Here is a 13,541-nt window from a genome sequence, read left to right as displayed (position 1 = left end):
GAAGTATCTGGGAGGCTTTTATTACTATATGTTACATCCATACAGAATGAGTCCCTTTCTAAGCAGCTGGCTTGTTCCTTAGAAGGTTACGAATGGAAAGCAGGTAACCTCATGTAAGGAACCAGTCTCCCAGCAGAGGTCTGAGCTAAGAGGATTACAGGGTCAAAATTCCAGCAGATGGAGAAAGGTTTTATCTGCACATTAAAGAGGCACAGGAACTCTTAGATAACAATTTAATTATAGAAAAAACCCACAACAGTTTCTCAGGCACTCAGACTCCTGAGTTGGTATTTTTCACTTTGTTATCATCCTTGCAAATGTCTACACTGCAGTCAGCTGCTCAGCAGAATACATTAACACAGAGCTCTGTCCTACCTCAGCTAGAACATTCCCTGTACCTTCCAGGCAGGAGAAACTGAGGTACAGCACTTTGATAAGCCATTATCCTAATTAAAGACAACAACCCCAAAATGTCCAAGTTGAAAGCTGCACCTCAAAGAACCAGAGGATATCATGAGCAAAATGCTGAGGCACTTGCCTTCTACTGTTTTTAAAAAGGCATTAAGCTAGCTTTGTTTTCTTTCTGTTACCTTATTTAAGTCGCATCAAACTCCATAGGACTGTGTGTAAAGACAGTTAAAAAAGCAACACAGATAACATCTGAATGCTCTCTCACCAGTGAGACAAACTACATTTGGGATATTTCATCTTGGAAAGAAAGCATGGAAAAGTTCAGATATTTCTTGTAGCCTTTCCCCACTTTACAAGTGGAATTGCATCATCAAATAAAGTGTTTAGAAATAGTGTAAAAGCAGCAATGATTCTGTCCAGTCACCTCCAGTGACTTCCCAGCTAAACAAATCTATTTATAAAACCAAGCAGGAACAACAGGAAATAGCACCATAAGGATTATAAGAGATTATGAGCCACTATTATTAGGATGTATTTTTGCATTATGGCTCATTTCACCTTTTAAAGGAGACTTTCATCTCTGCGGGCAGAAATTTCTTATTTTTGTTTAAATAGGTGCTTTTTCTCTGAAATTTACATCACTAGCATGTGCCTATTCTTACTGTTATTATTATTAATGCTCAGGCATTAATATTAAGGATTTTCATTCTGGGCTTCAATGCACGAAAATTAAATGTCTTACGTGATGATTTAACTAGCCTAACTGCAGGAACTTCACAGCTTACTCAAACACAGTAACAAACATTTTTAGTCATCAAAATATACCAGGATATTGATATACTGTCCACAGTCAACAGAAAATAAGGAAAACCAGAATTGTATTGTACCACTCATATGTTCTTCCAACCATTCCATACAAGTCGTAAGCTAAAATCACCATACCCTTGTCAGGCAAACTTTCCATTTAAGCATTCTATAAATATTAGAATGTTTTCTCCTGAAGAATACAGTAAAAATCACTGATTAATTCACTTGGATAATCAATTACTACAGTTCTCAAAACTGAAATGTACTGTTTGAGATAACAAACAGCACTGCGACAATCCTTGGTGCAACAGTTGCTGCAGTAAGAGAAAAAGCTTAAAAAGTAAAAGGAAGTCAAAAAACTTTATTCACATCAGAAACTCAGACTTCAATGGAATTTTCCTTTATCAAAATAACCCCATTATGGTTACTTACATCTTCAGTGTAAGAGAACTGTACAATATATATATAAATATATATATATAAAAGAAAAATCAACTTGTGTGCTTCCTCAATCATCATCTTCCTCTTCATCACTGATCACATATTTCTTATGCTTCTTACTTGCTTTGTCATCATCCTCTGCTTTCCTCTTTCCAGAAGGTTCACCTTCCTAAAGGCAAAAAAAGGGCAAAACTCAACGTACTTCAAGCTAAACAGAAGACTCAGAAGAACAACAGAAAGACCTCAATGTCTTTCTTGTAAGAAGAGCACAATTATTCTCCACTTTGTGTACTGTGATGCAGAACTGCTTATGGATCAGTACTTTAAATTCAGAAAACATTTTCTACCAATATCAAGGCCCAACCTGAATGGGTCCATAATACATCAGCAGCTCCGCTTACATCAATAAACATGCAACCATATCAGCTTCAAGCTGAACTATGGCATGGAAGTGATTTATGTCATAATCTGGATTAATGGAATGTGCAATATCATTCTCAGTAAGTCTTACAAGCACGGGTAATTCCTAGAATTTGTAGTGAACTTTTCAACATGTAGAAGCTTTCCCTTCAGGCAGCTTTGCTTAGCTTTCAGACTACCAAAACTTGTAGGCCCTAAATCAGAGCTACTGAGGCAAAGAAGAAGTTCAGTAAGCAGGTAAGCATTTTGTTTGTTCATTAAAAAAATTAATCCAAATCAGCAACTTAATCACTCTCTGGCATACAGGAAGAAGACTGATGAGAAATTGCTAGTACTGAGAACTAACATTACAGTTTACACTCCAAGAAATATAATGGTTCAGGAGTTTTCAAAGAGCTAGTCAAAAGAACTCAAATTACTGAATTAGTTACCTGTTTGCAAGCAATACCATAATGATTTTATAGGCTGGATGTCCAATTTTTAGCAAATAAATATAGTGTCAACAGATTGATTTTTATTCCATGTGCATTTACATGAGCTCAGTTTAAAGCCTCCTTCCAAACATTTTAAAACAGAATGCAATGAAAATGTGTAATCAAACTACAAATCACTAATTATTAATGTAAAACTCATCCATTTTGACATGAAGTACAAGAGGTAACTCCGTTATTGTTTAAAAAGACTATTTTAAAAATGCCTTCAGCTCATCCCTTTCTGCATTTGTTGGTTTGGGGTGGGGTTTTTTGGTAGATTTCTTTTTAAAGCAACACATATTGCTCAGATTTTAAGCAGCAGCAAAGACTGAGCTTCAGAAATTTAACAAATTATTGGAGCTTCAGAACTTTAATGGTTTTTATTTAAAGCATTTTATTCTATATTAACTTAACATAGTGAGAACCTAGGAAAGGAATTTTAAGCACGGAAACAGCTATAAGCAGGGGTGGGAATCTCAATGATAGCTTCTTCCTCAGAACAAGCATTCTCTTGTAATCTAGCCAGGCTATTGTTAAATGATTCATCTTCCTGGTTAACAAAATATGCCCATTAACTACAGTAACAGTAAAACTACCTGCTGTGTGCTGATAAAATGTATTCATAGCAGACTGATGTTTTCAGTAATGGTAACAAATTATCAGGACAAAGATTTGTGCTGTATTGTTGACTGACAGCACATAAAAGTCTGTGTATGAGGAAGTCAGTGTTTCATGTATGTGCATACATATTACAAATACCATACTTCCTACGTGGTAACGGAAAGTAAGCAGTCATGATTCATCCTGGGGTTTTTTTCATAACACTGTAGCACCCCTCCGTGGCCCTGATGGGAATATTACCTGTAAGTCATCTAATTTTAAAATGGAGGCTATTGTTCCTCAAGCAGCAGAGAAATACTGTTGACTAGACCTGTTAAGGAGAGGCTATAATGCAGAAACCTCTAAAATTCAAGGATACGGTTTTAGCCACTTCAGCAGCTATTAAAATAGCACACTAGAGGTGACTGTAGGAAATCAGCTGAAAGACAAACAGCAAAACAGGGCAGGAAGATTAATCAAACTAACATGCCAATGTAGAAACATCTCTCATGCCTACAAGGTAGTAGTAAGAGCCTGTTACCTAAGTTAGGTTGTATTTATGATTCTGCCACATAAGTGAAGGCGCTTATCAGCAGAGCCAGGTGTGTCCAAACTGCCACTCCTAAGCCAATCTTGGCTTGAGAGCAATGCAAGCACAGCTGCAACTCAGGGCTGCACTATACTGATCAAGAGCAAGATTACAGTAGTACAGAAGTGGTGATGTCTAAAGGAAAGCAAACTCCTGGGCTACTAAAACCAAGTAGGCCAAACACCTGACCCAATCCAATGCCCTCTTGAACAGGGCAGTGGGAAGCCAGCATCAACTGCCATTTGTCATGAATTCCAAAATTCCCTCTTCTTTCAGCTTCCCAAGGTATACAATAAAAGCCCTATGGCTCTTTGCCACAGAGGCATTTTACAATGAGAAGCAAGTGTCAGGAAAACAGACTACACAGGTACAGCTGATACAGGACAGAGTCCATCTACTTCCTGGTTCCACTTCTGCCACTGGATGCAGCTAGTTAAGTTTTAATCTCAGAAATGGCATCTATTAATTTTGGAAAGTGATACACTGCAGTGCTCTGTCAGAAGTCACATTACTTGAAATGAACTAAGCCTCAAGACATGATGCACACAAAGATTCATCTGCTTAAGCCCAGCAGTGATAAATTATGAACCAATAAGCCACAATTTTAGAAGAGGAAACAGCACTACCGCTGTAGCTAGCAGTTAACTTGACCATGGCCTAATGTTTAGGATAGTACTTGGGGATGGATAACATTTATGTAGCAATGGATCTTAACTCTTCTACTTTACTCTTTTTTTTTTTAGCTCTTCTGTTTAATAAGTGAAGAAATGCTATGTGAAAATGCTTCTGCTGTTTACATAATAAACAGGAGAGGACCATGTAGCTTAGGAGGTAACACTGCATTAGGATACAGATATTAACTCGTCTTACTTCCTGCATAATTTTGGTAAAGTCATTTTACATAACTGCATAATTTTTTCCATCTTTAAATCAGCAATAACAATAGTGACCTCCTTTGGGAATCGCTCAGGTCTATGAACTGATGCAGTGTGTAAGAAATTGGTGATTAATTGCCATGGAAAGCATGCCAAGTCAAATAATACACTAATCAAAGCAGAAATTAAACTACAAAAGTCTCAGCTTTAAAAAAAACAGATTTAATGCAAGAAATGTTCCTGACTGAAAATTAGAAGCTTAAGACCAAAACCCTTTTCTTACCTCATCACTAGTAAGTTTCTTTGCCTTGAGCAGTCTTTGATTTTTATCTTCATCTGAGCCTTCATCACTGTCAGAAGAGTAGATTCTAGCACGTTCCTCTGCAGGAAAAAATTAGAAGACAAATATTTAGCTGAAATGGTGCGGAAGAGGTAATATCAAAAATAATTCTCCCACATTTAGTCCCCCAGAAAGCTGGCAAAATCCAAGTCCAGAGGAAACAAAATAAACTTACACAAACTCAACTCACGTCTGCTCATGTATCAAATGAACTGGCAAAATGCAACTTTAGCAGGACTCTCCCAAGAAATTAATCCATATGAATCACACAGGCCCTACTTACATACTGTTAAGGTTTATTATTACCTCTGATGCCACCTTTATATCTATTTTTGATAGCTGCTAGACTGATTGCATCATCTCCCTCATCCTCTTCATCATAGCGATCAGGTTCCAAATAATTTGCACTCAGACCACGCTGATGCTGCTTCTCCCGCATTCTTCGCTGCTGAGATTCTCTGCGAATGGAAGCTCTTAACCTCTCCTCTTCTTTCTGTCCAAAGAAACAAGGAATATATTGAGGGAAAAAAAAAAACAAATGAAACCAACTCAAGAGGAACTTGTATTCTACTCTAACTTCTGAAGTAACGTTTCAGCAGTGTGAAGACTGCTGTACTGATTTATTTTGTAATATGTAAGGTTAAGCACCCATGGCTAACAACTCTTGTCTGTAACTCCAAAATACACTCAGTTTTTCATAAAGTCACAAAATGCTCAGCTATATTAGGATTGTGATTTTTTAGATTAAATCATCAGATAAGAGACCTCCCTGCCGCAATACCTTAATCATTTCTGTCCGCTGAGACTCTGGATCCCGACCTGCCATTGGCAGAATACGGATTTTCTGGGTCTTTGAGCATCTATCTGCCAGAGACAGAGTCATCTTCCTGTGAGTGGCACTGTCTGTAGAGTGTGGCCTGTTAAAAAATAGCTATGGGTTAAATACTTCTTCAAGAAACATCAGTTGGACCAGCATACTTAAGATTTCAAAGATTCACCTCCACATCATCCTTGTTTTATTATTATTTGTTTATGTGCATTGTAACAGCTACTGGGGACCTCAGTTCCTCTCTCAACAAAGCACGTGCAGTCCAGCCTAAACAATCATCCTCACATTTCACATCAACAGCCCAGGATGTAATCATCATCTTGACAGCGACTGTGCATCAGATGAAAGGTTAATTTCAGAGAATATTCTGATTCAGATGAGGACCTACACTTAAAAATGTAAATTAAAATATATATAAAACAATACATGTAGCCTGCATAGTGCAGTGAATGGCATATTAACCTTTCAAACAGGAACACCTGATTTAGGAAAATCTTACTGAAATACTGACTTTGGAAAATAGCACATCCTTACTAAACAGTTACACTCTGCAAGTTTAGAAAGTAGTATTTCTAATCTTTATATACCAGTTACAGCACTTAATTGCATAGGAAGTATCAACATTTGATACAGAATAGCACATTTACCTGAAGGTTAATTTTGTCTTGAAAACAGCCTGTCCTTGTAGACCTGTCCCTTGTCTGATGAACAAATGGTTGTGATCTCCCTGTAATGGCGCCTTGTACACGTCAAAGACTTCATTGCCCAAGTGAAGAGACATGCTAAAAAGAGATTCATATATCAATTATTTGATAAGGCCCCCACAGCCTATTTTTTGCCTCATTTCTAAATGGAGAAAGCCTCATGTTTCCTTTTCAAATACAGCCAATAATTATATTTCAATCCAAACTAACCAGAGCATAACATTTCCAAAGCAGTGAGAGTAAAGGAATTACTGCTGTGCAGAAGTGGTATCAAGATTTGTTGACCTTCCAATTTTGCAAGCCAGAGCATTTCACTGGAATAACAACTGTATTCCTTGAACAGCACAAAGTCCAAACTAACCTTCCATCTGACCACTTGACTATCCGTGCATTACTTTCTCTGATCTCATTCCCTTCCTCATCTCGTCGCATCCGCCATCGTATTGTGTTTTCTACCTGTGGGAAAAAAATACAAAACACTGCTTCGAACTCACAGTAAGGAAGACTGTGGTAAAATATACTCTGTACAGGTCAGTAATTACAGTTAGAAAGGCTAGATCATTTGCTGCAGGATGCAAGGAAATGAAAGTGAAAGGTACTGCTTTTATAGGGGAAATGCAGCTGCAAAGCTTTTTTTATTTATTACTAGAATGGACCAACTCTCCTCAATGCTGACCTTGTCCACACTTTCATAATCTGAACCAAAACTCAAAACACCATTCTAAAACACCTGAAACAGACTTTGAAGAAAAGTGTCTAGATTAGTGTAAAAGATATAAGGAAACTTAACACTATACCTTGAGTTTTAACCTAGTTCTACCCTCTTCATCAAGCATCTCTTCATCTTCAAATTCATCTTCATAATACTGGGGGTCAAAAGGTCTGCAATAAATTACATAATAGTCTTTAGTCTTCTAAAAATTAATCCAGATGATTCCAGAGTTGTGAAAATAACAGGTGCTTGAAATGCTGAAATCATACACTGCACACAACAGTAGGCACTGAAGCTGTGAGACAGCCATTTCTGCAGTAATGTCATTTACTGCATTGATTCAACACCACAGGAGGCCTGCCCAAGCATCTTCACTACCATCCATTACAGCCGCTTGAACATTCAGACCCCCTAAATGGCTCTAGCTAAAGAAAGCAAGTGTGCCTCAGAAAATACTGTTTCCTTAGCATCAGGATAATAAGGTTAGGGTCTGGAACAAAATCTATACAATATTGTACAGAGAAAATAAAAAGAAAAATACCATTTTATAAATGTGGTGAATTAGGGATTTTCTGAGAGGACAACCTTAGCCATTTGTTTTTAATTTGAATCTCAAACCCCATCAAAGGGAAAGGAAAATGAGATTGGTTTTCCTCTCCTCCTCCAACAAACCTGACAACTGGGCTGGGTGTGAGTAGGGGAAGGTCATTCCCTAGCCTCCTTCCTAATGGTTTCCAGACTGCTGCAAAGGAGAGAAGTGATAAAGACTCTGCTACTGTACAGTCCTATTTTCAGTCCTGTGTGACCCCCAAAATTCCCCAGGATTTCTCTGAATAGAGCCACTAACTGGATTCTTAACAGTTCTCTCCTGAAAGTCTACAGAAGAAAGCCAGGAAGAATGATTTAGCTACTGTCCAACAAACCCAATGCTACACAACAAGACATCAGTTAAGCAGTGCAGTGAATCTGCTTCACAAAAACACTTCAAGAGAGGGCTTTGACAGCACTTTGCTAGAAGGTGGAATTTAGGACCAAACCTAATACCACAAACAATTCTAATAATTGACTTCGTTTCTCCTTATGAATTCCAGAAAAATTTTTTAGTAAGGTAAACAGGAAAATGAGTAACCAGCCCCTTCATAGTTAAACAGCACATTTAGCATCTGCAAATAAGGGCTCATTCAAAAATTGAAAATGATGTTTTTATCCCTCAAAAGTGCATAAAGATGCTGCCCATTCAGCTTTTATACATCTGGGAGCCTGAACCTATGTTTAAGATTCAACGGAAATAGGACATGCTTTCAGTTAAATCATATTTTTGTTTGTATTTCAAATACAAAAGGTTATTAAATCAAGCTGAAACCCAAGCTCATCAGAAATCACTCAGCACTTGATTAAGTAACAGCAATATATATTACTATTGACTGATCACAACCAAAAGTGTGCATCTCAATGTCAACCATTTTAAATATGGCCAACATATTTAACTGTATTACTAAATCAAAAGTAGTATAGGGACCCACTAAAAAAACCTTATCAAGCACGTACTTAACGTTCAATTACCTGGGCTCCACACTAAGGAAGTTGGGCAGCTTCACAAAATACAAATCATTACCCAAGTCTGTGTTTACTTTTGGTATTTCTACTTCTATTCTAGTCTCTGGAATAGGCTCTTCTTCCTGTTGTTCCTGACTCAGTCCATTCTCATCCTAATGAAGAAAAACAGAAGAGGAGCATAAGTGAAAATACATCTACCTGGCAATTGTTGCTTTAGTAAGCACTTACATTAGCTTAAAGAAATGTCATCCATGTGCACAGAGAAAGAGATCAGGAAGCTTTGGGTAAAAGAAATCGAAAGTTTTCAGTGAAAGCAATTCAAGTCAGCATTTTCATATGCCATTTAAAAGTGATTGCAAATACCAGTGTAAATCTGAGAGACCAAAATACAGTAAGGAAACAGTAAAGGAGCTGACATAAAGTTTTCAGCTTAATGCTGTTACTCTTTTTCACTAAAATATTACCATAATTAGCCTTATACATTTCAGAGTGGAACAGCATGTTTCAGACTTATTTCAAAAGTCAAATCTACTCACAATGGGCTGCCCTGGAGTTGGTGGCTTCTCTTCTCCATCACTCCCTGATGAAATGTCATCTGCACCTCCAAACAGATCCATGACATCTGCATGCTCTTGAGCAGAAAAAATGCTATTTTAAAATACACATATATGTATACACACACCCCTATATGCAAGCACACTTACAGGAAAAAAAGTTAACACATCCCTCACTTTCATTGCACTTAAAATCACCTACAAAGGTTAGAAATGACTAATATTTATGAAGCCCATACTGTTCTCTTATCCTGAAGAACAGTCTTCCCCTGTATTTTTAAGCTGAGGATTCAAGGTATGTTTTCCTGGAAAGGCTCTATCAAGTAAGAGAATCTAGTCAAAAAATGTCAACAGAAGAATTAAGGGTGTAAGATCATCCTTTCCTCAAGTAAACAAATATATGTCACCAGCAACTTCATTAACATGTTTTGAAGGCTTTACTTTTCAGAAGAGTCAACAGCTCTTTCTCAGCCAGCTAAACATCATACAAACCCGAAAGGGTTCTCTGGGCTGCTCTGATTAGAGGCATCATTTCTTAACACCATCAGTAAAAATGTGTGAAACAACATCCACAAAAGAGAAACTCTGTCTCTCATAGAGAAAACAGAAACCCTGATAAAGCCACCTAGAGATAATTAGGAGAAATACAGCATGTACTTCCCCACAGAGAATTCTTGCTGTGCTGTTTTCTTATTTCCATGGCACTGCAGTTACAGTCTCTCGAGCACTATCAATTTCATCAAGTTCTGTAAGCAGTCATGCTTAAAATGGGGATTAAAGGAACCAAACCCCCACAGAACAATGCCACCATTTACCTTTCTGTCCTTCTGTATCACTGTCTGCTTCTGAATCTGAAGCAATGGGTTTCTTTCTCTTCATTCGCAGGACTTCATCTTCACTGTCACTGCCCCTCGCAGACTCTACTGAGGAGCACAATTATTCTCAGCATATTAAATATTTTGTTCCACATAGTTTTAAATTCCTTTGTATTAATAAAGTTGATTCAGATGAAAAGGAATTTAAAAGTGCTGCATAAAAAAAAAAAAACACGACAAAGATGACTGTAGTTGAAAGTACATGATTATTGTACATGATTAACGCCTTTACAGTGAGGCCTGAATCTTTTCAGGCCAATATAATTGAAACAATAAAGAGAGATCAAACCAGAAGCAAATCATTACTACTGCATTCCATCCTACCAGATTTGTGCTCTTGGTCCTCCTCATCAGAATGCTGGGCCCGTTCATCATCATCAGAGTTCTGTACTTTCTCCTCATCAGAGTGTTGGGCCCTTTCATCATCATCTGAGTTCTGCATCTTCTCCTCATCTGAGGCTTGTGGCCTCTCCTCATCATCAGAATTCTGCATTTTCTCCTCATCTGAGTTCTGGAGCCTTTCCTCATCATCAGATACCTGCGGCCTTTCATCTTCATCAGAGTTCTGTGCTTTCTCCTCATCGTCAGAGTTCTGCTGTCTCTCCTCATCATCAGAGTTCTGCTGCCTCTCCTCATCATCTGACTGATCACTTTTGTCCTCCTTGCCCCACTTCTCATCCTCTGAATGTGCTTTTTCAGAGCCATCTCCCTCTGAATGATGACTGCCTTCATCAGACCCATGCCCGCGATCGTCATCCTCATCATCATGAGCAGCTTCTGAAGCACTGTGCTGGTCCACATCCGACTGATCATTATCTTCATGCTCAGAATGTCCTGAAGCTTCAGAGCGATTGTAGGATCTTTCAGAATGGTTGTCACTCCCTGTGTGATGGGATGCCCCTTCATCTTCACTATCGTCTCCAAATAACTCCTTATTACTAGGTTTTACTGCCTCTCTATCATCATCCTGGTCACTGTCACTTCCAGAGGCATTACTACCAGAGCCAGCGTTCTCCTGATCAGAATCAGATTCAGATCCAGAGTCCGAATCTGCAAAGCAAATATCACTTTTTAAATGTCCCCACAAGGATACACATAAGATGCTGGGCTTTGCTTTAAAACAAACAAAAACCACCAAATCCAGAGAGAGAACCTACCATGAATGTTAAGAAAGACATATAAAAGTCACCTAAAACAGTAAAATAGAATGTCTAATAAAGGCAAAGCCAATGAAAGACACAATGAAAATGATGGGTGCTGCATAGTTTCAAACCAGAAGCTATTGAATAAGCAATTATACAAACGAAAATAAAATTCGAAATACTGATGGTTTAAAATAGATAAATACATGCATATGAGATCCTACAAACGTGAACCTGCCATCATGCCTTTCACCCAAGCTAGCTATATGAGGTACCCTGACACGCCTGTTACAATGGAGCTGCTCTTGAATGCTGAGGTTGGCAGGTGCTGTTTCAAACAGGGGAAAAAAGGAACACTTGCCTTGCAAAGTAATTTACAGAAGTTGACACAGGCACTTTAAAAACATACAAATGAGTTAAATCGGGAGCTGTTCCGTGTGTTGTTTTCATTTACAGGATGATGACAGCTCTTCAGCATGGACAATGGGGACAGAGTCTCAAGATAACGAGGGGCAAACCGGGCACCCCCCATGCCTCCACCTCCCCGCGCCCGCAGCGCTCCGATAAGGCGCTATCACGTTCCAAAGCGCGCTCTGCTTGTGGCTGTTACCCCCCGCTTCCCCGGCCGCGGCCATAGGAGCACCGCAGCCACCGCAGAGCGGGGTCCATTGCGCTCCGCCCAGCCCCGCCGGCGCGCAGCGGAGGCCCGGGGCACACCGCAGCGGTCCGTTACCCGATCGGGCCGCCCGTCGGCGGGCCCCCGCGGCCTACTCTGCGCCGCAGGACGGGCGGGCAGCGAGGGGAGCGCGGCGCCCCGCACCTTTCTGCTCGGCCTCCGAGTCCGCGTCGCTGCCGAAGAGATCCTCCATGTCCGCCATGGCGGCCCGCGCGCCCGCCGCCACACCACCGGCGCCGCTCCGTGATGCAAACACGCAGCGACGCGACTACGGAGCGTGGCGCGGCGCCGGCGGCTGAGGCAAACCGGGAGGGGGGGGGGCGCCTCTTAAAGGGGCCGGGTGCCGCGGCCGTTACCGATGGCAGCGGAGGTAAACGCGTGTCGGCGCCTCCCCGCGAATCATTTATTAACGCAGTGTCCTCGCGAGGAAACGGTGAGGGCGGATGTGGCTGCAGCTACACGATAGGGCCTGTCAGAGCCCGAGGCTTGGAGCAGAACTCCGACCTCCCGTTGCCCGCACTTGCGGAGTACAGGTCACCCTGCCCTAACGCTATCGCCGTTACATACAAGCGCTCCACCCATTCCCCGCTTAGCGACCACGCTGCGGTTGGACCTGGCTCCTGTTTAACACTGACAGTGAATGGAGATGAGCGCAACCCACCCATTTCTGTGGGTGAGGCACTGCCCACTCACCGGAGACACGGACAGTGACCCAGTGTGTCCGACACAGGGAGCATAACCTGATGCCTGCACCTCTAGAGCCCCCATTGCCAACTGTGGCTGCCGCAAGGCTGCACAAGGCAGCCTAACGTCGTGCCCCGCCCTTTCTTCTTGTGTGCACTGAGCAGGCATGAACAATATGCTGTTAACTCCATTAGGGGCTCTTAACTCATCTTCCTGCTGCCTGCTCTGTGAACTACTGAGTTGCCCAGCAGTAGCCTTTTACTTCCACAAATGCCATTAGGGCATTCACCTTGCTACTGGAGAAAGTAACAACATAAACACAAGGGTCAATGTTCAGCAAGTCAAGGTAACATTTAAACAAACCAAACAAAATCCCCAAACCACAACAAGAATACAGTACTTTAATCATCCAAAACTGTCACTGGTTTACAATCTGACAGCATATAGTGCTGATATGCTAAAACACTCAATTCATGTTTCCTCAATGGAAATTTAAATTGAACACTTGCTCGTTTGTAGCTTACAAACAGTATTATTCAAGCTGTAGAGAGAATAAGGCTGTTACTTTAAAATACAAAAGTAAATAGGTAATTGCTTTGGAATATAGGGTATGTTTCTATGCTTAGCTTTGAACCAACAGAGTCAATATACCAATACATGTGGTCATTTGACTTCTGCTTTAAGCCTGAAATATAATCAGGAGGAAAAAAGTATCACCTCTTTCAGAAAAAAAGATTGTGTCGTTATGATAGCTGGTAACCAAATACCCTTTTGCCTTCATAAATAATGAAGTCATACACAAGATCTCACTACATTTGATAGCATTACATAGAATCATAGAATGGGTTGGAT

The 13,541-nt window shown here is 40.2% G+C and overlaps 1 protein-coding gene across 2 annotated transcripts; it reads right to left on the bottom strand.

The window, feature by feature from the left end:
* Positions 1-1,559: 1,559 nt before the first annotated feature.
* On the bottom strand, positions 1,560-12,254 carry LEO1 (LEO1 homolog, Paf1/RNA polymerase II complex component). Of its 2 annotated transcripts, none has more exons than XM_061347406.1 (12): positions 12,150-12,254; positions 10,512-11,237; positions 10,128-10,235; positions 9,295-9,389; positions 8,765-8,910; positions 7,287-7,371; positions 6,851-6,945; positions 6,433-6,567; positions 5,738-5,873; positions 5,263-5,449; positions 4,900-4,997; positions 1,560-1,828 (listed from the first exon to the last, which is right to left on the bottom strand). In XM_061347406.1, the coding sequence occupies exons 1-12, from the start codon at positions 12,205-12,207 to the stop codon at positions 1,727-1,729; spliced, it is 1,971 nt and encodes a 656-aa protein (XP_061203390.1). In that variant the 5' UTR covers positions 12,208-12,254; the 3' UTR covers positions 1,560-1,726. The 2 variants fall into 2 exon arrangements, with proteins under 2 accessions (XP_061203390.1, XP_061203391.1); XM_061347407.1 differs by having other exon boundaries at positions 10,128-10,232.
* Between the last annotated feature and the right edge of the window lie 1,287 nt (positions 12,255-13,541).

This window comes from Neopsephotus bourkii, unplaced genomic scaffold, assembly GCF_033783945.1.
Source record: "Neopsephotus bourkii isolate Nb327-2 ecotype Australia unplaced genomic scaffold, CSIRO-AGI_Nbou_v1 NB_318, whole genome shotgun sequence".
Lineage (NCBI taxonomy): Eukaryota > Metazoa > Chordata > Aves > Psittaciformes > Psittacidae > Neopsephotus > Neopsephotus bourkii.
Note: the sequence above shows the minus strand (reverse complement) of the source record. Positions and strands in the feature narration are given on the sequence as shown.